Genomic DNA, 26,727 nt, shown 5'->3' on the forward strand with positions numbered 1-26,727 from the left:
TCTGTTTAAAAATACAATATATGTCACTCTAGCCCCACAGCAACCTCCTCGTTCAATAATGCAGAAGCCCTAGTTAGCAAACTACAGCTTAACAAAAAGTAAATCTATATTCATAGCCTGCATTTATATCGCCCCAGGCAACAATGCAAATACCTTAGAAGACTTCCTCCAATGGCTTTCCAACACATATCCCCATGAAACTATGATGTTAGGAGACGTTAATATTGACTGGAACAATTGTTCCTCTGAATCTCCCACCATCCATATAAACCTTCATGGCTATACCCAACTTGTATCCTCACCCAGGCAGTATCCTGGATTGGATTCTTATCAACAATCACCCAGACCTGTATAACATGTGTACCCTCCCAGATGATATAATTGACCACTTACTCACTTACATCATTAAGCATAAAGTAGATAACCACCACCAAGTTCTTTATAAATCTATCAGAAACAACAAAAACTTTAGCTCCACTGACTTTCAGAATGAACTCATAGCATGCAATTGGGCCATACTTAAAGAACTTCCATTAGATGATGCTGTAGACTATTTTAATTCTAAATTCCTCTCCATTCTAGAATAACACACTCCTATTCGCACCCTTAGAGCCAAAACTAAGACCTCCCCCTGGCTCTCTAAAGTTACCAAAAGCAAAATCATAGCAAGAAATAAAGCATGGGACAATTGGCACCCCTCCAAAGACCCACCTGCCCATATTAAAATACCGACAACTAAGGAATGATACCAAGAAAGCCACATTGTTAGACAAAAAAAACTTCTATCAACACCTTCAGCAAAAACACCAGAACAAACCTCAAATATTTTGGGCAGGCATAAACAAACTGCTTCACCCTGGCCAAACCTCCACCCCCACCCCCTCAACTTGCGACCTTAAAACTCCAGAGGAAACTGCTAACATCATTTACAACTTTTTTACCAAAACCATCCAATCACTAGCTAGCCAACTACCCCCCACCAGCTCCTTTCAAAACTCCTCTACAATCACTACCACACTCCCTTTCGCCTTCCAACTTGTATCTGCATCGGCCAGCCAGTCTCTAATTAACAAACTAAAGCTCACTACCCTGGCAGCTGATCTCCTCCCACCAGAATATTTACAAAAAGGGGCAGATGCCATTGCATACCCTGTCTCGATCATGATAAACCTCACCTTGACTAAAGCCACTATCCCCTCTCTCTGGAAGGTTTCCCATGTCATTCCCCTTCATAAAGGAGGGAATTCTTTAGACCTCTCAAACTTCTGACCAATAGCCATACTATCACCACTGGCCAAAATTATGGAAAAGTGCATCCACAACCAATTAATGCACTATCTCACCCAAAATAAACTACTGACCAACTCTCAGCATGGTTTTAGGCCACACCACAGCACCACATCAACCCTCCTATCCTTATCTAACTCTATCAACACCAATCAAAACAATAACAAACTTACCTCAGCTCTCTTTCTAGATCTCTCTAAGGCCTTTGATATGGTCAGTCACCAACTGCTTCTCTGCACCCTGAAGGAGCTGTCACTGAATAGTAGCTCCATTAAATGGTTCCAATCCTACGTGTCTGATAGACAACAAGCAGTTTTATGGCAGAATACCCTATCCACACATCTACCCATTACTCTAGAAGTCCCCCAAGGCTCCATACTAGAACCACTACTCTTCTCAGTCTTTATCAATGACCTACCCACCATCACTCCCAAGGCCACCTGCATCTAATACGTGGACGACTCTACTTTAATATGTACTGCCTCCTCCTCCTCAACTGAGTTTATGACCCTAACCCAGAATACTTTCAATGATGTAGAAAAATGGTTTGCAAACCTTCAGCTTCTATTAAACCCCAACAAAACTAAACTGCTCATCTTTTCCCCCACGTGCCAAGCCTCCTCACCATTCTTTACTATAAGTTCCAACAATGGCACAATTATATCCCCAGATACTCACACAAAACTCCTGGGCATCACAGTTGATAATACCCTAAAATATGATATCCATGTCAATCAAGCCATCAAATCTGTCAACAAAAAACTAGGCTCCCTATACAGGATCAAACCCTTGCTCACTCCTTTTGCAAGAATGACTATCGCTCAGTCCCACCTACTATCTACCCTCCTCTATGCTTCCTCCCTCTTCACTAACCTGAACCAAGCCATCCTTGCCAAACTTGCTCATTGTTACAACCATATTGCTAGCTTTGCTACCAGTGCTACCTCTAGGACCCACCATTGTAGCAACCTAACTCAACTAGGATGGCTAGAGTGGCCCAGTTTCTCCGATACAACCAGCTTATAATAACCCACAAAATGCTATAACAACCTGAAAAAACACCAGCACTAAATAAGATCATCAAACTATACAGCAACCTGAGGACACTACACTCTGCTGACAAACTGCTGGTACAAACAACTAAGAGCATAAATGTGGCTGGGGACTCACTATTCACCACCTCAGTAGGCAAAACTTGGAATATGTTACCTGCCAAACTTACTCACCAATCCTCCTTAACCCAGTTCAAAAAAAGCCTGAAACTACACTTCCAACAGCATTGGCAGTGTCCCTGCTTAAACCCCGACTAATCACCACCCGCTGTTCCTGCAAACTCTCCCTAAGCATTTCAATCTTATACTCTAATAAGTGTACTAATTCTTGAAGGGACTTAGCCCATAACTCCGTGTATTATTGTCTGAAATTGAAGCCGCATGATTTTGATGTTGCCTACTATGTTTTATCCATGTTTGTCACCCTACTGAAAACTGCATATTATACTTATCTCTAAATGTTTCTACTGCTCCTAATGTATTTATACTCTGCTTTCTGGAGCCTTTCTCCCCGGGCCTCTGCTGAAAATGGGCATATATTCAGTTGAACATTTCCCGGTAAACAAATGTAAAATAAAGTAATAAATAAAAAAATAATAAAAATTGTTCACCGGGAAAGTCCGACTGGGCCAGAAGCCCATTTTCAGTGGAGGCCCGGGGAGAAAAGCTCCACAGAAATACAAGCAATATACAATAATTAGATAGTACAATAGTATACGCACAGTGAGATGCAGAATACATATCTTCTAGTTAGTCTATACAAAGTAGAATTCAGTACAGTTTTCTACTAGATACAGATTAAAAAAGAAAAAACACAAGCATTTCAGTGAAGATCACTGTGAGAAAAAATAAAGTTAGTAGTTTGTACATATTAAACAATAGTTATGACCAAATGAGATTTCCTTTATATATATATATATTTATTTTGAGTAGTAATAAACACTGAGGAGAGGGAGAAAATGAGATAAGGAGTGAACAGTGTGTTGAGAGAGTTATAGATATCTTGTCAGTCAGGTTTGGCACAAGAGCAATGCCAGTTTTTGGATAACTGTTCAAATAGTTGTTTGAAATTGGTAGATTCAGTTGTGTTTTGGAGGGTGTGGGGTAGAGAGTTCCATAATTTGGTTATTTGATTTGAGAATAGGGCTTCACCATGTGAGAAAGTTTATATCTGCAGATCTTAAACTTTGTAGGCATGAGTAGGGAACAACAAGTTTCTCAAGGGATGGGCAACTGTCAGGATGGAAGACGATATTGTGTATGAATTTAAGTTGGTAGAGACAAAGAAGGTTAGGTAACTCAAGCCAATTTAATTTATGTAGAGCGATACAATGGTGGATTTGGTGGGGAAGGTTGGCTGTGAAATGGGCTATTTTGTTGTAGCAAGTTTCCAATTTGGTTAAGTCTGATTTTTTTTAAGTTGGTAAAGTGGGGAAAAGCATATAGGAATGTAGAGAGGAGGAATATTCTGGATATGGTGAGTCTGGTATTGTCAGTGAGGAATGGCTTAATTCTGTACAGTGAGCCAAGTTTGATGTGAACTTTTTTAATTATGGTGGCTATGTGTTGGTCAAATCTGAGTTTGTTGTCAGTTGTCACTTCAAGAAGTTTTGTATGCTCAACTGGTTGGATGACTGTGTTGCTTGTTGAGAGAATAGTAAAAGGAGGGGTGGTCAGTGATTGTTTGCTACTGGTAAATAGCATTAACTGTGTCTTTTTGGTGTTGAGGATTAGCTATGATTTACTTAGATATGTTTCTATATCATTAAAAGCTTGTTGGGCTACTATTTGGAGGTCTGGTCAAGTATCGGCTGAGCATATTAAAGTTGAATCGTCCGCATACCAAACTACTTTAGCATGTGTTGTGGATGAGGCTCAATCATTAGAGAAGATGGTGAAAAGAAGAGGTCATAATATGGACCTTTGGGGGACTCCAACTGAGACAGGCAAAAGTGGTGAGAGTTTGGATTTTCACCGCAATGCTTGTCGTCTGTCAGAAAAATAGCTTAGGAAACAGGAGAGGGAAGTCTTTGATAGGTTTAGTGAGGTAAGAGTACTAAGGAGTTTCTGGTGGGAGACAGTGTTGAATGCTTTTGACATGTCTAAGAAGATTGATGTTACTTGCTGGTTTGAATTTCTCAGTTGGTTGATGGTGTTAGAAAAATTAATTAGGGCTGTGGTGGTGCTATGTTTTGGTCTGAAACCATGTTGGGAGGAAGAGCTAAGGTTGTGAGATAACAGGTTTTGTAGTAATTGAGGGTGGATATATTTTTCCAGAATTTTGACACAGGGGGAAAGGATGGCTATGGGTCTGTAATTGTTTAATTCTGTTGATGTTCCCCCTTTATGCAGAGAGGTGATGTAGGAAATTTTCCATAATTTTGAGACATATTGTTCTGCTATAGACCTATTTAAAAGAATGGAGATAGGCAGAGCTATGGTATCAGCTGACAGTTTGAGGTACTCATTTGGGAGTTGGTCAGCTGTTAAGGAAGAAGGTTTCAGTTTTTTCAACATTGTTCTTACAGTGTTAGTTGGGACAGGTTTGAGGTCAAACAAGTTGTTGTTAGTTTCCACATTAGGTGGAAGAGACAGAGGGGTGGAATTGTTCCCTGTAACTAAGGAGAGGATGGTGTTTATAAAATAGGTGTTGATTTATGAGGCAATACTCATGCTTTGGTTATTGATTGCTGGTTCTGGGGTTGCAGCTTTACCTGGGTGGAGGAGTGAGTTAATTGCTTGTCAGAACCTTTTGAGATTGTTTTCATATTTGTTTTACATAGTTGTATAATATGTTTTTTGTCTAGTTTGAGTTGTTTGTTTTTTTTTTTGTTTGTTTAATTGCAGAGCTGCTAGTATGCTAGCAGACTTTTATTGTCTTTTGTTTTTTGGTATTGATACCAGGTTTTGTCCCTTAGTTTTTTGAAGTTTAATGGTTTCTTTTGATAACCAGGGTAATCTCTTATTTTTAACACATGTACGAGTTGGTGCTAAGCTATTTAGAATAGCTAGAAATGTGCCATTGAAGACTTTTATGGCCTGATCAAGTTGGAGATGATAGAGTGGTGTCCAGTTGCATTTATTGAGCATGTCTATGAATGCTTCATTGGAAATGTTTTGGTATTTCGTACAAATTTGTAAACTATGGTTCTGGGTGAGTTGAGCTGATGACAGATTAAGTAGGTAGGTCTATGGTCACTTAAATAATTTGGAAGGCATCCAGAGAGATAGTTGTGGGTGGTACTACTGATAAGGAACCAGTCTAAGATAGCTTCCCTTTTGCTATGTTTATCTATTTGTGTGGGGAACTAGATTGTTTGGGAGAAACCATGTATATTTATGAAGGTAGAGGGGTTATCACCAATGCAAGTGTTCCAGTCTAAGTTGAAGTCACCTATAAAAATAGTTTCATGGGTGTAGGTTGAGGCTGTCCAGGCTATGAGTTCCTCAATGGCAGTGGGAGTATTATTGGGAAGTATGTAAGTGGCTATTATGGTAATATTTTTCTTTGGGTTGATTCTGAGCCTTGTTACTAGAACTTCAAAGTTGTTATCATAAGGGTATTTGATGGGTATAGTCTATACTTAGGATATCTTTGTAGAGGCTTGCAACCATGCCAGCCTTCTTCCTGATCCTGTCTAACCTGTGTATGCTATAACCTTGGGGGAGTATGTCTCGGTCTCTTATATGGGGTTGTAGCCAAGTTTCTTTTGCTAAAAGAATGTCTGGTGAATATTGTGCAGTGACTGCATGAAAGTCTGTGACCTTGTTAACTAGGATTTTAAGGTTCATGTTAAGAATGAGAAGGTCTGTAGTTTTAATGTAAGGAAAGGGTAGAATGGTAGCCATGATGGTATGTTGTGCAGTATGTGGCCCAGGTTTGTGGTGTATATCACCACTACTGAGAATCTGTGATAATACACATGCATGCTTGTGTGACAATTTGGAGAGTATGTTAAGGTGTTTCAAGTGGTTAGTGGTATTACTGACAACTAAATGTTTGAAGTGGAAGTATGCAATAGGTGTGTGATTGCAGAGTTGGGAGGAGTTGGCAAGGTAGGAAAGTGAGGAGTTGATGGTATTAGTATAATATAGTGTGGGGCTATGGACATTTTGTATCTGTAGGTGACTGTAGGATTGTTAGATAGAATGCAGATAGCAGTAGGGTATAGAGTGTGGGCAGGAGAAAGAGCATAGTGTGTATTATTTTTAAAATTTAGGTTACCTGGATGGTGTGATAAACTAGAGGGAAAGAGGGGCGTTGGTGTAGTGTGGTGGGAGTAGCATGATTAAGGACTGTTGCAATGTTGGGCGGCACAGTGGTGCAGCGGTTAATGTTGTTGCCTTACAGCAAGAGGTTCTCCGGTTCGATTCTTGGCTGGGGTGCCTTCTGTGTGGAGTTTGCATGTTCTCCCTGTGTTTGCATGGGTTTCCTCCGGGTACTCCGGTTTCCTCCCACATTCCAAAGACATGCATCTGGAGAATTTCTCCCCAGGCCTCCGCTGAAAACAGGCTCTGTGGAACCTAGTTGGACATTCCTGGTCAACAAATGTTAAATAAATAAATAAATTAATTAAGTTGTTTGAGGAAAAGGAGGAGTGTTATAAATAGTGTGACTGGTTAACTGAGGAGTGACTGGCAGATGGAGGCTGATTCTTAATTGGGGGAAGTTAAGGGAGTGGTTAACATTGGTATAAGTCTAGGTGATGCAGGGATGGGTGGGTATGGGGGTAGGGTAGAGGAGCAGAGTGAGCCTGAGCAGAGTGAGGGCAAACGGAGCAGGCTGCTCACCCTCAGAAGAGTGCAAAAAAAAAAAAACAATCAGTATGAGAAGTAGAAGCTTTGGAGCTATAAGGTAAGTGAAAGCAAGTAAGAGGTAGAGGCAGAAAGGTAGGAGTGAAAGCAGATAGTTGCAGACACACTACATTTATGGCCTTGGTGTGTAAGTAAAATAAAGGAAGGTAAATCTATCTGGGGACAAAATACACCAAGTAAATGGTACTAGCCTTACTTTACAGGAATTCTAATAGGGAGGCAGATTTAGTTGAGACAAGATAAGACCTTAGAGATTCATGACTAAAAGATTAGTGGTCTCAAAAAATCTTAGTTATCAGGGCAGAGTGGTAGCCTTTTCCTTGTACTCCATCTCTTACAGACTCCTCCATGGATATCTATGTTTAGCCCTTAGTGCTATGAAATATCCAAACCTATTTGAGTTGCCATTCCTTCATGGAACTAATGGTACATCAAATACTCAGTTAAAGAGACTAAACCTTCATCAGCAAATAAATAACACACACTGACATAATAGGTTCACATCCCAATGTATCCATCATCTCTGGGACAAACTTTCACTACACATCAGCACCTTTGGCACCTTCAGTGTAAACCTAGGTAACTGGATTGGCAGCCTCAAATTCTCTCCAAGTCTGTCTTGTCCTACCCTCCTTGAGGCTAGAGGGAAATTCTGCATAGGGATTTTGCCTTGGCTTAAAGTCATCTGCAGACTGACTGCCTAGTACTTAACAATGAACCTATGAACCTATAAAATCTTCTTTGGAGCTACCATTTCTTTTCTGCTCACTAACCACAGCTTTTAAAAAGCAGAACCAGAGTTGAAGAGTGCAAGCAGGAGACAACTTAAGAACAGGTTGTCACTTCTGCATGTACTTTACTGTACTCCTTTTATTTCTTATCTTATTTTTCTTTTTTTGTTTTTTGTTTTTTTGTTAAAACAGCTATGGCTTCAGAAAGCAAAAGCGGATAAGTGCAAGCAAAAGACAACCAGCATTTTACCTTCTTCTGCTTACATTTTTTCTTAAGCCACAGTTAGCAAGTAGAAAAGAATACCACTGTTAAGTCCATATCTTTATCTGGCTCACTGCAGCCAGACCAGAATCAAACCACCAAGGACAAACAAGGTATCAACATGCATTACCTTTGTGTCTCTCTGCAAATATATATGTGTGTGAGGGGTCTGCTTCTAAATTTGTAGATACAAAACTTCAAATTTTTTATGGTCAAGACCATAAGATCAAAGTTTTGAAACTTTGAATCGTTGAAATGGAGATCACTGTACAGTGTGGAACAGAATATTTATTTATTATTTGTTTACCGGTAAAGTCCAACTTGGAACAAAGCCAATTTTCAATGGAGACCTGGGGAGAAACACTCTAGATACATGTCTTTGTAACATGGAAGGAAACTGGAGCACCCAGAGGAAACCCACACAAATGCAGGGAGGACAAGTAGACTCCACACAGAAGGGACTTCAGCAGAGAATCGAAGCAGAGAACCTCTTGCTGTGAGCTGACAATGCTACTGGTGCACCACTGCACCATATTTACCATTTTCCTTAGTGTAGTACAATCTCAGACTTGGTATATTTAATTAGCATGGGGTATGGGTGGTGGAGGGGGGCTTGCTTCCAGCAAAAATGTAAAAAAATATATATTTTTGTTTTTATTTATTTATTTATTTTTTAATTTTGAAGTAGATGTGTATGAGTACATATGTGTGTGTGAATACATTAGTGTGTTTCTTGAGTAGATATTATTAAATACTTATATAACTATTATATTTTTGATGTTTTTCATACAAATATTTCCTCCAGCAATAATTACATATCCTATATCAACTTTCAAACATTAAACAGAGGATCTAGTTTACATCAGTGTATAACAAAAGTAATGTACATTAATAATAAAACAAAAGCAAAACAACTTAGGAGATGGACCACTGCCTAAGCACAATAACGCCCTCACGAATTAATGTCACAGGGGGATAATGGACCTTTAGCATCATGCCTCCCTGGGTGGTCCATTACTTCCCTATAACACCTAGCCTGGAGGACATTTTACTTGTTTAATACAAGGAGGTATACAAACAATGAAACTGTATAAGCCATTTCCCACAGTGACTTATTAGCAAGGGAAAGTTTCAAAGGTGATGCCAAGTATTCTTGATACAGGAAATGACATAAACAGTGACAGAGGAGCTGGAAAATCATTTAGAAAAGGAGTAGGGGAGATGTGGATTACAAGACCTAAGGAGAGCGAGATGGAGGGAGAGAGAGAGAGAGCGAGAGAGAGAGAAAGGGGAGAAGAAGAGGTGGTGATATTAATTATAAGTAATATTATCAGTGAACAGGCACAAATGTGCAGACTGTATGGGGGGAGGATGTGAGAGAAAGAGATAAAATGCAGCAGTGTTTATCTGCCAGGTTAATATATGCCTCTTTCTTTTAGGAGGAGAATGAATTTAAACTTAAAACAATGAGATCTCAAAGGTATTTCTGAGATCAAAAGGGAAGGCACCTCAGAAAGTTAGCCCTCAGTAATAAAATACTCATAATTATTGTGAGGCTACTGACTGGGCACTGTAGTCTATTCACACTTCAAGCACTTGAGTGCAGTTCATAGAAGACCTCTTTGGGATGCACAGGTCAGCCAGTAGAGGACAATGCAACAGACAGAGGAGATTATATCTGAGGACAGTAATAGATGTGTCACCATACTGCTTTGGTCTGGCAACCACTTAATTCTATTAAGGGTAATGTAGTGTTGCTCAGTCTTAATGGAAAGGAACATAATGGTGCAGATCATATTAAGAAGTACTTACAATGATACACCATTGCATTTGCAGGTTCCATTAATTACAGGAAAAGCAGCATTCCAGCTGTTTAATCAGAGCATTGTTTCCATTGGCCTGATTGCTTTTCACTCTCAGGGCAATCTTAACTTTTGCAGTACCTTTCACTTTCACATTTCTGGATAGGAAGGTGAGACATTTCAACCCAGCAAAGAAATGGCTGCTGATTTTTTTTTCTCACTGACCTTCATTAAATGGCAGTTAAAAAAAAAGAGTCTAGCCGCACATCAAGGCTTTTAAACTCCTGCACAGTATCAGTAGACATGCCAGTTTGGCTTCAGACAGTTCAGCATAGAGACACTCCCTTTATCTTGCTAGGAGTGCTGAATGACATCACCTTGTTTATTTATACATCTATATGATGCCATTTACAGTTAACCAGCCTAGGAGTCTAATAAGGTCATGTTAGAGGGAAACCTTAAAAACCATTAGGCAGCTTGAGTGCTTGGGATAGAACATTCATCTGTATACATTAGAACATCTAGGCCATGACTGTCAGCAGTGATTCAATCAATAAAATGTGAAAAGGGAAAGAGGCTACTCCGCAGTCTAAGCCTTGGAAAACACCTGAGTAAAGTATCTTAGGTGAAGAGTCATGATGAAAGAAATCTGACTGCAACATCACCCCAAGAGGTTGTCTGAGAACAAATCTACTAAGGGTCTGTCACAAGACTGAGTAACTAAATAGGTCAGTTGATTCACTGACGACATTCAGTGAGAGGAATCCTGCCTCCTTTCCCAAGAATTTTTCAGCTGAAGAACCGTAGATGTGTGGGACCAAAAGAACGACCATGCTGGAAATTAGACAGAAAAACAGAGGCTTTTAAGAGTTTACATTGCTGTTCAGCAACAGTTCTTCCATGAATCTCACCATGTTTTGATGATGTGTCATTGGTACATAGTGGTAATGGAGATAGGTATTTTTAAAGAGCAGGGGCATAGCAGTAGCAATACAAGAAATTGTAAATGCGGAACAGTGGCCAAGCAATAAAGAGGTATATCCAGCTTTAGGAAAAGAAGGTAAATGCCATCATTTGCAGGGCATTCTGAGTCAAGGAGAGAAAGCTGTAACTATTAAACATTTTTATAGCCAGCTTTTGTATACCTAAAGGGTCTGTGCATTGACCAGGATGAAGTTCAAAACTAGCAAAGATTTCTCACTTACGTATTACCCATAAGCCATAACTGGATGGCTTTCCAATAGGCTGGGAAAAAGGTGTTGCCCTTGTTACATACGTACATAGATACATAGATACATAGATTAATACTAGGCTAATTGCCCTTGCGGGCCATTTTAAGCCTAGCCAATTACCCCATGTGAGAATCAAACCCTGTACCTTGTGTATGCAAGGTGAAGACCTTAACCATTCTGCCATCCCCAATACAATCATTAATGTATGATGATTGGTGGAGGCTGCCTCTAGTTCACAAAGAGAGAGTTCGGTTAACTAGGATCTGAAGAAGGCTACGGCCGAACGTGCTTATCCTGGTGATCTGTTTATTAGGCTCTGAAGACATGTTTTTAAGCCTTTGCAACAGTTCTAAAGAAGTTTTAATAAAGTTTTTCTCTTCGTGGATTGTTTTTAACTGTTTGGCATCCTGAATTACAAGTGGATTGTCTGTGGTGGTACGTCTAGGATTTCATTCATGTATTTTGTTTTTGCTCTGGACTAACTTCAGCGGTTTTAGGTCTGTTTTACTTAATTTACTTTTTTCTCAACCTGAAACTGCACATGACTGAAAGCAATTTAAGCAAACAAGGTGCAGAAAGGAACAGAATGACACTGAATTTTACTAGTAATAGAAATATGAAATAAAAATAGAAATAGAAATAAAAAGCACCTAAACAGGCATGTCCAAGGGTCAGCTTCCGGTGATTTCTCCTGTCCACCTGGTGAATCTGGGCATACTGGGGCAGTGCGGCAACTGCCTCATGTACACAGACAATCCTCTCCTCCTACCACCCAACACTACAACCTGCGAGAGATGCACTTACATAGCCAAACTGGAAGCAAAGCTCTCTCCGGCCAAGATTGTGCTAGACAGTCAAGAGGAGAAGGTTAACACATGCATTACACCTCAAGCAACTCATAGCCCTTCAAAACCCACACCATCAACACCCACACATAGCAACACAAAACCCACATATGTGGAGGCCCTTAACATTAACCTGTCCAAGCAACAAAGACCTCCGAAGCCGAAATGCAAACAAACACCAGTCACAACCAAAGTGACACATAGCTCACAACACCAGTGTGCCACCCAATAACAGCCCCTAAGGCAAGACAATGTACCCAACACTTTAGTCATAGGTGACTCTATAGTCAGGCACACTGATATCCCACTCACCAGGCTGAACAAGGAGAAAATTACAGTCAGCTGCCTGTCGGGTGCCAGGATCCGCCACATAACTCATACACACAAGTCACTCCACAACAAGTACAAATACAACTCTGTCATTGTCGATGCTGGAGTGAATGACTTAAGACGTACCTCCCTGGACTACATGAAAAGAGACATGGAAGAGCTCTTGGATCATGTGACCCAGGCAGGTATGACCCTAACCCTGAGTAGCATCCTGCCTTCTCCCAGAATTATACCACAGTATAAGGACAAAATGATTGACTTCAACAATTGGCTAAGCTTCTGGTGTCATTCAAAGGGGATCCAGTATTTGTCTGTCTGGGAAGACATGATCAAAAAACCACAATGCTTTGCCAGAGATGGTCTGCACCTGTCACCCCTGGGATTCAGGTTACTGGCTAGAGCTCTTGCCACCCCTATAGTGCCTTTTTTAGGCAAGGTTCAAAGGATAAAACCACCACTGTAACAGATACAAGCATGCAAAATCTGAAGGTAATACTACTCAATGCTAGAAGTCTAAACCTCAAAATGCACCCTCTTGAGGCACTAGTAAAAATGGAGAACATCGATATCTGTGCAGTAACTGAGACCTGGTTCAAGGCTCCAGAGAGTACCCCTGCAATACCAGGCTACAGTTCTTACCACACTTTTCGACCACAAAACCAAAACCGAAACACTAAAGGTGGATGAGTGTCCATATTCACCAAGGATATTCACACCTCCAGGCTAGTTGCCCAACACAATGCAACTGAAATTCTCCAGGTGCAACTATCACTAGGTAAGACTGCAATCCAAACTGTAGCTTGCTACAGATCCCCCACCATGCCCCAAGATTCTCACTACACCTTTCTAAACATACTGGAAAATATTAAGATACAACCAAACACCCTAATACTGGGTGATTTCAATTACCCTGCTATTAATTGGGAAAGCTACTCGGGTACCAACTCCTTTTCCCAATGGTTCTTGGAATTCATAAATTCCAGTGCCCTGGATCAACTAATCCATTGTCCCACCAGGGGTTCCAATATCCCAGACCTGATCATTACCAACATGGGAGATAGGTGATCCACACCACTGGTCACTCCCTCATTGGACAGGTCTGACCATAAGCAAATCACCTTTGACATCCACATCCCACCCCCACCCCCCAGTAAGGAAACCTCCTTAAAAAACTTCTCCAAAGCCAACTTCATGCTACTGAAGTCAGAAGTGACAAACTTCACAACACCCTCACAGACGGGATCTGGAAGTTCGACTGCAGAATCCTACACTAAGGCACTGTACGAGCACATCCACTCATGCATGAATTGTGTCATCCCAAATAGAACCAAGATGCTCTTCTCCAAAAAAAGGAAGCCAATCTGGTGATCCCCTGCTATAAACAAACTATACAACAGAAGGAAGAAACTGTTGCAGAAAAGAGGAAAATCCCAGGATGCAAAAAACTCCCTCACCAGCCTCAGTAAGAAGCTGAGATCCCTCATAAAATCCTCAAAAGCTAGTTACGAAAATAAAATTGCCAAAGATTCCAAAGACAACCACAAGGCATTCTATAGTTATGTCAAGAATCTAAATGGCAATGCTCAGATCTGCTCTGAGCTACAACAGAATGGCATTAAATATACTGATCCCAAGGATATTGCCAATATCCTGGCAGATCAATTTAGTGCCAACTTCACCCCCCTCTCACCCCCTAAAGGGCCCATCTCAATACCAAACAATTTCCAAATTCTGATAATCGCAACCACACAGGTAGAAACCGCACTCTCCAAAGCTAGGAATACAGCATCCATGGGACCAGATGACATCCCAGGCTATGTACTACATGAACTACAAAATGAACTGGCACCTCACCTGCGTGTCATGTTTAATCATAGCCTCACCTCAGGCTTTGTGCCCACTGAGTGGCGCACAGCTACAGTTATCCCGCTCCACAAGATAGGATCCGCCTTGGATCCCGGGAACTACCATCCCGTAAGTCTGACAAGCCTGATCTGCAAGGGCATGGAATGCATTATCATGGAACTTATAAACAAAGACATTGGAAACCTTCAAACACTTGACCCCACCCAGTTTGGGTTTGTGAAGGGCCAATCTTGCCTCCTGAATCTGATTGACTTCCTCGAATCAGTCTCCATAGCTGTGGATGAGGGTAAGGTGGTCCACACAGCCTACTTGGACCTCGCCAAGGCCTTCAACACCATCCCCCACTCTGGAATCGTAGATAAACTTACTAAGCTGGGCATAAATCCCTACATCACTCAATGGGTTGCCAACTGGCTTACTGACAGAACCCAGACTGTAAAAGTAGCTGACTCCAAATCCAGCTCCAGGCAAGTGACAAGTGGAGTACCTCAGGGTTCAGTCCTGGGACCACTCTTATTTGGCATCTACTTCTCTGAAGTACTGTCCAACACTAAGGGACTCTAGCTAACAAGATTTGCTGATGACTGAAAACTGGGAGCCATTATTGAATCCCCAAATGTGGATATTCTACAAAAGGGCGTTACAGAAACAGATGCCTGGTGCCAGAGCCAAGGGCTCAAGCTTAATGCCAAGAAATGTATAGTTATCCCCTTTGGAAAAAAACATGTACCCATGAATTACCACATAGGTGTCAGGATGCTAAACATCGAAAGTGGGATGAGAGACTTAGGGACACAGGTGGACAGTGGTCTCACTTTCGATAACCACATCTCCACAACAGTCAGAAAATCCTTCTATGTGGCACACCTCATCACTAAGGGCTTTTCATCCAGAAAAAAGAGGTCATTGTCCCACTGTACTCATCCCTCATTAGACCCATTATAGAGTATAATGCCCCGTTTGGTATGTACCTCACAAGACATCTGCAACAGCTGGAAAGGCTACCGAAATACCTCATTAAAAGAATCACAGGCCTAAAACAGATTCCATATGCTGACCATCTAAAAAAGCTCCAGCTATACTCTGTGGCATATTGTCTACTCAGAGGCAATCTCTGCTTAACAAACAAGGCCATGTCAAACCCTGAGCTGTTGGACATGCTCCACTTAAAGAAATTCCAATCCCTCAGAGCCACACGCTCCATGGATCTAAACCTTGTCATTACAATGAACAAAACATGCTGGAGGGATAGGTTTCTGACCCAGAGACTCCCCATACTCTGGAATAGACTGCCCATACATGTCAAGCAGAGCGCCTCATTGGCCCTCTTCAAAAGGAACCTTGATGATTGGATGAGAGATAGGAAATTCACCCCGGGGATCATGTCAGTTGCCCTGCTAGACAGGGGCCCAGAGAAGTAAATATTGTGGGAAGAAGTATCCAGGGAATTGTTATGGCTAGGCTTGCATAGGACCTAGGGCCGATAGCCTAGTACCAACCTATAAACCTATGAACCTGTATCTCATTTGGTAGTGGAATCCTCTAATCCATTATTGAAGTTAAATCTTGAAATGGAAGAGGGCACTGTCACTGGCCAGCCCACAAACACTGAATTCTTTGAAAAAGTGTTTAGTGAAGTAGAGAATGCAGTTTATTGCCTGAAAAGGCTACAATGGCAGCACTTCCACTTAGAAGCATGCATGCACCACCAAGCTATACCGAGGGCCTATACATTAAATGCATGCCTACTTATAGTAACACTTTTCCAGAGCTGTTAGCACAGTGGCAAGCCATCAATATTGAAACCTGATTCAGATATATATGGCTGGTCATTGACTTCTTTAAGCCTGAAGAGGAGGAAGTTATAGAATTGATAAAGAAGGAACAGCTTGAGTTGGAGCAGTTGGACCTCTCAGAAGCTTGCATTAATAGATTAGAAACTATACAATACAATATGAATTTGTATGACAGCAAGTTAAAACAACAGAAGTGTCAGAAGTTAGCGAGAGATTTTCAGGACTTTAAACAAGGCCATCTTTTTGATTGGCCTAAAGAAAATAGAAATAATGCTGGAAATGGAAAGCCTTCAACTAGAGGCATGATTGATTTAACCACACGGAGTATTAAAACAAGGACTCCACAATCAAACTCAGACCAAGAGAAAGGGAATTATATTAATGTAACCAATGGTGATACAGCTACTACTTCATTTGATGTTACCAGTGAATCTACTGGAAGAACAACTGTCTCTAGCAACAATAATAAAGATTATTCTCTGGGTTCTGTAGTAGTAGGCATGAGACCAAAAGAAGGAGCAGTGCATGCCCCTATTTTTCAAAGTCTTCTGATTTTTATCAAGCACAATCAAACCAGAACACAAAGATTGTTGAGTCAGGAGAGTAAGCAGAATAAAGTGACCATGTAGATGAATTACATACATCTTTAATGGTTAATATATCAGGGTTCTGTCTTAGTAAAGAACAAGTCCATGTATTGAATAAAGGCTTATCTTTCCTACCCTCCCTTCACCCAGGACTGAGTGAATTTGTTTTGGACATCAAGTATTTTGCAAGAAATATTACTTTAAAAATATCTTTGGGAATAATGGGACACAAGTCAAGTTTATTTACAAGAAACCTAGTAGCTTTGTACCTGTGAACCATCCAGGAGTGGAATTGTTTATTCATCTATGTGAAAATGAAGTAGCTGCTTTAAGGCAAGAACATAGCAATAAACATTTTCATAATTTGACATTTGGTGAAAGAAGAGCCTTACATCAGTTAGCCGAAAGGGATGACATTGTAAGTAAACCAGCTGACAAGTGGGGAGCAGTAGTTGTGATGGATTCTGTCCAGTATCAGAGTAAGATGGAGGATATGTTAAATGATTCCAGGAAGTACAGAAAGGTGTCCAGGAAAGAGGTAGATAAGGTAATAAATGAAGTACGTGATACTGTCTATGAAATGCTTATGACTAGACAACTATCTAAAGAGTTGTATGATTTTTTTGAAGTAACTCCCTCCATGATGCCATCTATAAGTGGCTTACCTAAGATCCATAAAAGTAAGACAGACCCTGCCATGTGTCCAATTCTGTCAGGAAAAGGGTGGATTACTGAACTTCTGTCTATATTTATCGAGGAAGAGATAAATAAGCTACTACCCAGGGCTACCACCATTCTTAAGGATATTGCCAGGTTTTTGGAAAAAGTATACCAGACGATGACTGGGATTGATGATTTTTCTGACTTGCTATTAGTTACTATGGATATATGCAGTCTGCTCACTGCAGTGCCCAACTAATATGGTGTTGAAGCAATTAAACACATTTGCATCTTTGGCTCTTTCGAGTATTGAATTGGTATGTTCACTTCTAGATTTGGTACTGGAGAATGATATTTTTGTTTATGGAAGTGATTTCTATTGGCAATGTTGGGGGGTAGCTATGGCCACCCCCTGTGCCAATATTTACTACAACTTGGTTTTGGCACAATGGGAGTCTGAGAATGTTCTGAATGCTGGAAATCCTTGTGACAAGAATTTGGTTTTCTGTGACCATTTTGTGGATGACATTTTTATCATTTGGAAGGGCAATGATACTCAATTGTCTGGTTTCTTTAATTAACTTAATACCACCACCTCCTTTTTAGAATTTATAGTTAATGTACCTAAAGAGGAAATTGAGTTCCTTGATGTAAAGATACGATTAGATCCTGATATGGGCCTTGAAACTTCCGTACATAGGAAAGAAACTTGGAGGAATAATTTCCTGCATAAAAGTAGTATGCATCCCAGATTTGTTTTTACTAATATCATGGAGAATCAAACAACTTGGCTATCAAGACTAAGTATGAAGGATGTTGAATTCTTCTCAGAACACGAGAAATTAAAGTCTTATCTTAGCATTAGGAGTTTTTCTGAAAATGATGGATTTGCATTGGATTAAAGAGTTAAGAAAAAGGAAGGGATGCCCTTATTACTCTGCAAATGTGATACATACAGAAAATAGGAGAGATTCATGAGGAGGCCACAACCACCAAATAACAGGATGTATGCTTACTTATAGTACTGATACTCCACAGGTATGTAATGTCATTAGAAAATATTGTCCGAGCCTTACGGAAGATGAAGGGTTGAAAAATATAGTAAGTTAAGTCCCAAGGTTCTGTTTAAGAACAGAAAGAACATCAAGAGATTATTATGTGGTAAAGATGGCTTCCCCAAAGAACGTGGCAATAAAAGTAAAAAAGAAGGAACATTCAAATGTGGAAAATGTAAGGCTTGTGCTTCTATTGATATAGCAAATTCTTTGTGTCATCCTACAACAGGTCAGGTCTATTGTTTTAAGGACTACTTGTAATACCAAACATCTTATTTATTTAGCAAGCTGTTCCAATTGCCCTGCTTATTATGTAGGGAAGACCAACTGACAATTTAAAGAGAGGATTTTATATCCCCTGTGAGATATACAGAACCAGGTTAAAAGTAATGCTTTGGCTAACCACATATTAATGTTTCCATCAAATACTTTTAAGTTCAAAGTTTTGGAATGGATATTTGAAGACAACAGAGGTGGTGGAACAGAACAGAGATAGTGGAGGGAAACTGGATTATTAACTCAAGAGCAGATTGGGCTCCAGGTTTAAATGAGGTAGTGCCCTGAAACCTGTTCTAAAAGGAAGATGTCTCTTTAAGTGAGATCTATTGGTTGAGAATGGAGGTTTAACCTGAGTCTATTGAATAATTGGATGACTTTCCGATAGGCTGGGAAAAAAGGTGTTGCCTTGAAAATGTATGATGATTGGTGGAGACTGCCTTTAATTCACAAAGAGAGAGTTCAGATAACTAGGATCTGAAGAAGGCTACGGCCAAAAGAGCTTATCCTGGTGATTTGTAACTTAGGCTCTGCAGATGTGTTTTAAGCTTTTCCAACAGTTTTAATAAAGTGTTTCACTTTGTATATTGTTTTTAAATGTTTGGCATCCTGAATTACAAGTGGATTGTCAGTGGTAGCACGTCTAGGATTTCATTCACGTACTTATTAACTTCAGTCATTTTTTTAATTACTTTATCTTTGGTTGCAAGCAGGCAGCAAAATCGAGTCAGGCAAGCAATGGTGATTTGGACTATAAGCCAAAAGGAGCATGTCTTTATATCTCCTTAGTCAACCATTTTCTGTCTTTGTCAACTTACTTCTTTGCACGGGTCAGGATCAGGTGCCCTGATTTCACATTCTCCTCCCTAACTAGTAGGTTAGAGAAACATCTGATAATGCAGCTTGGCTATTCATCATGTAGCACTTAGCCTGCAGCTGCTTAACATTAGGTAAGAAGTCTTGGCCTGAATGATCTGATCCCAGCCTGCTGACCTGCATGAGAAGTATTGTGATTTATGAACAGCTGTGAGGGTAAAGATAAGCCTGCATAATTGTCTATATACTGAATAATGCTGCAGCAAGTATGAGAGCTGCAAGAGGAAAGGCATCAATCACTGCATAGATGACAAATTTACTTCTTCATCATGTTGTTTTTTAAGTTGTATATATTTTGCTTTATTATCCAAAAATGAAAAGAAAAACAAATTAGCAAATCATGCTTCTTTACAACAGGAAATGCATACAACAAATGGTGGGAAACTGGATCAAGCATGTGGCCATTCAAATCTTTTGGGCATAACACCTCTGCAGAAGTTCAGAACATTTCTTAAAAAATGAACTGCAGACAGTATTGCAGATTGCATCTAAAATGATCAAAAACAAGTAAAGTAAAAGCTAATTTTACTTTTCAGGGAGGCAAATCCCCCTGTACACTTCCTGCTAATGATATATACCAACACCAAGGTCATACAACAGTGGAGTAAGGGCAAATTCCCTTACCCTGCTGAAAATATTTGATCATATGAGCACTCACTGTTATTCATAATCTGAAAAAGCATTCGCTCATATGAAAAACATATATATAAATATATATTTATTTACATGTACACATATGTGTATGTATGTATCTATCTATATCTATATATATATATATATATATATAGAGAGAGAGAGAGAGAGAGAGAGAGAGAGATAGGACTTTTTCTTCAAATTCTGTTCTCACATGTAAAACACATCAAAGAACAGAATTATCGAAGTAAGGCACTATTAACCAAATAACTGTTTTGTGCAAGGGGACAAGGCTCCTGAACCCCCTAAAGGTGAAGGGGGCTACATTCACCACAGTTCAGCTGGCTTAAATATATTCTATACTAGCATTAAAAGCGTGTCCAAATTATTCCTTAAGAAAGTATATTTTCACAGCTTTGCATGTTTGACTTAATACATTGACATTCTAAAACAGCACAGTGCACAGACTTTAATTTTTGATTCAAAGATGCAATCATTTTCCATAAGTTCAAAAATGACATACTAAAAAGCATGAATCTCCTACTGTACTATAAGGAACAGCCCAAAAAAAATCGTAGTTTCTTTCATCCAGGGCATAGGTTTAGTGAGGAGAGTAATGCAGGAGCAAATTGGTCAAGACTTGACATTCTGCAAAGCCACAGAGGTAATAAACATGACAGCAGTATGACAGCAATCGCAAAATTGTCTATAAGAACTTAGTTATTGTACTGCACTGGAGAGTCTGATGTTGAGCACTGAGCCATAACATATCATGGATGATGAGGAAAGCATCTCGAGAAGCCTTCATTGAATCCACAGAAATTTCGATAAGGAAAGATGAAAATCAAAGCATTTTTTTTTCATGTGTTGTGCTAAGGGTTTCCTCTTTTTTTTTTTTTTTTTTTTTATTTTTGCCTTTCCCTTAACAATTATGAGTAGATAAGCTTCCAAATAAAACTGTACAATCCAGGCTGATGCGCCTGGGCTGGGCTTATTAAGCTGCTTTATCCAACAGTAAGAAATCTATCATGTATTATCCAAATACATTGTGTACTGTTGGAGTTATTTATATGAACTCTGCAGAACAGGTAATAATATTAAGGAGTCGTACACATTGCCTTAGTCTGCACATACATATTACATAACAGCACAGAGGGCAGGGAGCAGTAATGGACAGGTGGACAGGTATATGGAAAACTCCGATGTATTTGTTTATTGTTTTCAATTAGGTAAGTAGACTGATTAATAACATAGCCTTTTTCAGCCAAAGTAAAGTATAATTCACTGTGAGAAGGTATGGGGAAGTATTTATGCAGGCACTGTACTCTTACATCACAACACAGTGGCAGGTGGTGACAGTAAGGCATGCCATCAGACACATAGTATTCTGATGCGATACACTCTAGTAGCTGTGTAGGAGGTAAGTACCATGCAGTAAGAGACAGTATAAGACAGACAGTATTAATTATGTATTACTACATGCGACTTCAGCATGTGTATCACTGTTAGTCTTTTAAATGGCACAAATTCAGACATAACTAAGGCTGTTTGTACCATGGTTGTTATAGTGGTTAAGGATTTGTGTGTTGTGAGACATTCAGTAGACAATATTTATATCTTTCAGAAAGTAATACAGCAATGTAGTGTAGATGGGCTACAGGGCACTTATCCAGTCTGGGAATACCTGGCTCCTATAGCCCATAAAATGGGTCAATTAGGTGTTAAGTAGTAGATTCAATGGGCAGGGACCTATGAAGATGTTTTAGAAAAAAAAATGTGTATTTACAAGGCACTGACTGTCCAGATACTTTACTGTCATCATTTTATTGTCAGAACTCCTTCTAAACATGCCTCGTTGCTTTTGATCAGTTTTACATCTTTATTGTCTTCCTCATAGGTCCATGGTAGGTGTGTTTGTCAACATAATACAGATGGTGTAAACTGTGAGAAATGTAAGGACTTCTACAATGACGCTCCCTGGAGGCCTGCTGAAGGAACTAATATAAATCCTTGTAAAGGTAAGAGTAATATGACTTTTTCTACCAAATAAATGCAATACAGCAGTCTATGAAATTATAACTTGTCTCAGATAGTACATATGCTGTCTCCCAGACCATTATTCTTTCCTTGTGATTATACTATATTATAAACTTCTTACAATTTCTCTCCAAACCTGTTTCTGAAGTGGTTTTAATTTATCACAGTTAGCTCACCACTCGTGCTGCATTACTTTGTAATCATGAAACTAGGACAAGTATATTATCCAGATTCAAATGCTTCTAGTTACTCAAAGGGTGAGCATTAAAACTTAGAAAATGTTTTATTCAACTGTGTTATCCTCAGTATAAACATCATTTTACGTGCAGAATTTATTTAAAGTTTCAAAGCAGGACTGCAATGAATATGGGCAATTCTTATGTTTCGCAGGTGAATAAAAAGGGTCAGGCATTTTCTCCTGCTGAGTGCCTGTGACTGTAATCCCCAATTCTACCACTTCTCTCCAGTGGATGTCCACTTCAGAGCACCACACCACATCACACTGCTCTGAATTCTGCAATACCTGGGAATACCTCTACAACAGGGATATGTAGAAGATGACACAATCACTAATGGTTTAAAGATCAACTGTAGCATATACCTAGAGGAAGGAAAAGTATAAATACACACCCAAACACCAGTCACATTCCTTTACAGAGAGGTTTTGTCACTGTACAGCCAAAAATACAAAGCAAACTCTGATAAACAATGTTTGAGTTTCATCACCTGTGTCAAAAATCAGCATAATTTCAGAAGTATGGACCAATTCTTTCATAAAACGAACACACACACACACACACACACACACACACACATCTAGGGTGGGGCAAAGGGGGCAACTGTGGTTAAAACTGAAAAGCTGCAACACTCCATATGTGGCAAGCAGTCTGCTGTAGATTAAAAGGAAAAAAACAGGGAGGGTTCCCCACAAATCCAAGGAAGGGAGCTTTTATTCTCCCAAAGTAAAAGTTGAAGGTTGGGTCACCAGATCAGGGAATGCTACTCGTCACAAGAGGTTAGCTACAGCTCTGTTTACACACACAAACACAGGAAGACTGCCAACCATCAGTCTGCCGATTACAAAAGATAGCACATTTCTTCTTTTAGAAAGCTATCTTAATTAAAAGGCATTTTCTGTTAGGGTCATTTGAGTAAGAGTCAGAAGATATAATATGCATATGCATGTGTGTGTGTGTGGTTTGTGTGTCTGTGTCTGCATGTGTCTGTAGATGTCTGTGTGTGTACATCAAATTATGGGCAGAACCCCTTCTGGAATTAGTTTATCTGTCTTGAATCTTCAGAGAGCTGGGGTAGAATTCATCTGCAGTGTCATGTCATGGCCACATAATTGATTTACTTTAAAAAAAGATGTGATTATAACATACATTCAAACAACTCTCATGACTGGAAGGATTCTGTTAAAAGATAGCAGGTTATTTAGCTGAGGATTCAGAAGAAATTATCTAAAGGTAGTAGTGGTGGTCTGGTGAATATTTCTTCTTGAAGCACTGAGTGATGGACATCTGGTTTGAAGGTGTCTATTTCTGGTCTTTAATGCACTGGGAAATGTAAAGTCAGACAAAATTTGGAGATAGCGTATTAATAGTAATTCATCTTCAGTCCCTTGCTAAAAGCTGTCTTGTGACCCTAAACTCTAGTCTTCTGTCCATTTGCTTTGTAACAGAAAAGGTCAAAACTACCAGTGTTAGTACTTGTTCATGAATCATATTTCATACTTTCAAGGCTTGGTTTTACTAATATATGATGTTCAGAGATGAGGCATAGCTCATCTACAAAAATCTAGGAATGTTTGAACTGTTACAGTGACATTTTTGTTATGCACAGTAAACCACAATGCAGTTTGTACACTCTGTACAATTTTTTGTTAAGTCCTGAAGTTTCCCATACAGTTTTTTACATATTACTCATATCAGTTTCTGAATGTGTTGTTTACATCATTTATTTGAACTATTTGAATAGAACTAAAAAAATGAATAAGCATTAAAATGGGATTGGTTCTTTGTTTTGAGTTTCCTCTTCTCAAATGTATTTGTGAACCTATCTAATTAACCTACTCACCTGAAGTTATTTGGAATTCAAAGTAGAATATCTTAACATTATGACTGTCTAATAAGAATAACAATAAAGCCATAACTGCTAAACAGATTTTGTTTCTTAAAGGAGTCGCTGGTATAATGTGCATGTTATACAACAGCTGCTGTCAGAGTTGTCTCAGGCTTAAAATCCCATGTTCACGTGCAGTCAGTTTGTAAGAACATCCTTTAAGAAGCACATATAATATACAATATAATGAAAAGCAGACAGATGTATGTTGTCTTGCTATAGGAGAAATAAAGCCTGGCAGAGATGCATTTCTGAAGCTGGGTAAGACAATCCGTGCATCACTTTGTTCACTTTTGGGTTGTTTGTATAGTATAAAATTATACAGTGTGCTGAATTAGCTTCTTTATTAGTACCCACAGAATATTGTCTATGACGTTTATTGTAGTGGTATATGCTTTGTTGCACTGTGAATACAGAACCGGGAAGTCTATAACTACTTTTCTCTTGTTTTCTTTCCTCTATGTCTCATAGCATGCATGTGCAATGGACACTCCAATAAATGCCATTTTGATATGGCTGTGTTCCAGGCTAATAATGGGGTCAGCGGTGGTGTGTGTGATGACTGCCAGCACAACACTATGGGACAGTACTGTGAGCAGTGTAAGCCTTACTTCTACCAAGATCCGCTGAGACATATTTCTGATCCACATGCATGTATCCGTAAGTAATTAGTTTAACCTTTCTTTATTATTTTTCTTATCTACTGTGTTCAGTTTGTCAAGTTACTCGGTCACCCTTTAACATTACTGACATTTAGCAGACTTACTATAACCTCTGACAGTTAGATGCATGTAATTTATATTATTCTATTTCCAAGTATTTTCAAGTAGAATAATTATGTTTAAAATATATGTATTAATATCCTTTGCTCTCCGTTTTTTGCAAGTCCAGTTATTTAGAGACCTAATGAGTGCTACATACAGATTTTGAGTTAGACGTTACTTTGCTTGTTAAAACAGAATTTATATAATGCAGCAAAAAATAAATTAGATTTCACCTATATTTCTGTCATGTTTTATATCTTTAAAGATGTATATTAATAATATTTTGAACAAGTAACTCATCATAAGAATCTAATCCTTACTTAAATATTGGGGGAGGTTCAGGAAGGTATTGCAACATATTCAGCTCCCTGTACACATCGTTATGCAATGTTGCTATTCAACAACCACCCTAACATGGGGCTGAATGGTGCTCTAGCACAAAGACATGCAGTACCATGTAGCATTGGCCCTGTAGCCATGCTGAATGCTAACGAGGCACTCTGGAGGAGAGACATATACTAATTAGCCACATGCTGTCTCCCCCAGAACAGGAAGGCATCTCTACATCGAGTTATTTAGGAAATTGCTCAGATGTGTAAATCAACATGGTTACCTCCAGCACATTACAATACATGGCCAAAATGCTATGCTCAACCACGTAATGTGACCATGGTATGGGGACTGGGTGGAGTCAGCAAACTAGACACCAAGGCTACATTATACTCATATGATGTAATAGCACTGACAACACAGCACTGACAACACTCCAGATGTTGGAGAGTGAAGCATCCACTAAACACTGGTGATGACTATTTACTTAAGTGCCTTTATGGCACTGAAATCAACGTGTATTGGGGTCAGAGTAGCCAGTAGACATTAGGGCTACATTATACACAAATGCTGTAATGGCACCAACATTACTATAGGGATTGGGGTCAGGGTGGCCTCCAGACACCAAGGATGACAATGATTTGAGGCCCTAGCATCACTATGGGGGTATGGGGTAGATGAAGCCACTAGGCACCAGGGATGACTATTTACTTTAGTGCCTTTGTGGCACTGACATTATTATGGGGACTGGGGAGGTTGGGGTAGCCACTAGACACCAGGGACTACTCTAAACTTAAGCACCCTAATGGCACACACATCAGTACAGGTATCAGTGTGAAAAACTAGCCACCAGAACAACTACAGGTATGCCATATGGCACTTAAACTGTTATTATGATCAGGGGAGTGGGGTGTTACCTGGGAATGGAAGACAAGTCAGAGAGACAGGAAGTATGTGGTGTGAATGTGTACTTGTGTGTGTGTGTGTGGGAGATTGACTGTGGGGGGAATGCCAATGCCCACATGAGCAGCAGCTTACTACTGTGGTTTACAGCTCAGCAATGATCTGCACATTGTGGTGATAAATGTGATTTGGAGGCATGCAACTTAGTCTATAATGAGGTCTTACCTCATTGCAGATAACATCTCTGTGAACTGTAAATTACCTCATTGTAGGAGCAGAGCCTTTTTAGTGCAAGCCATATGGCTTAAGGTAGGCTCTTTATAAATTCCTTTCACTTCTGAGAATAAGGAGAGCACCACTCTGAAGGAATGGGTGATGACCTCCATCTCTCTCAGCAAATCGAAAGGGAGTCAGGTTCAGATCCCTGAATTCAGAGCTGAGTAGGGCACCTCACAGTGCAGTGA

The 26,727-nt window shown here is 39.6% G+C and overlaps 1 protein-coding gene across 2 annotated transcripts in view; it reads left to right on the plus strand.

Moving 5' to 3' along the window:
- LAMB4 (laminin subunit beta 4) overlaps positions 1-26,727 on the plus strand; it is a 1,139,974-nt gene that overhangs the window by 360,842 nt on the left and 752,405 nt on the right. For both annotated transcript variants that reach the window (XM_044088495.1, XM_044088496.1), the window contains exons 9-10: positions 22,003-22,123; positions 24,738-24,926. In XM_044088495.1, the coding sequence (XP_043944430.1) occupies positions 22,003-22,123; positions 24,738-24,926 (310 nt within the window). The remainder of the gene's footprint in view (positions 1-22,002; positions 22,124-24,737; positions 24,927-26,727) is intronic.

The sequence above is a fragment of the Protopterus annectens genome, chromosome 11.part0, assembly GCF_019279795.1.
Source record: "Protopterus annectens isolate FY-2018-M chromosome 11.part0, PAN1.0, whole genome shotgun sequence".
Classification (NCBI taxonomy): domain Eukaryota; kingdom Metazoa; phylum Chordata; order Ceratodontiformes; family Protopteridae; genus Protopterus; species Protopterus annectens.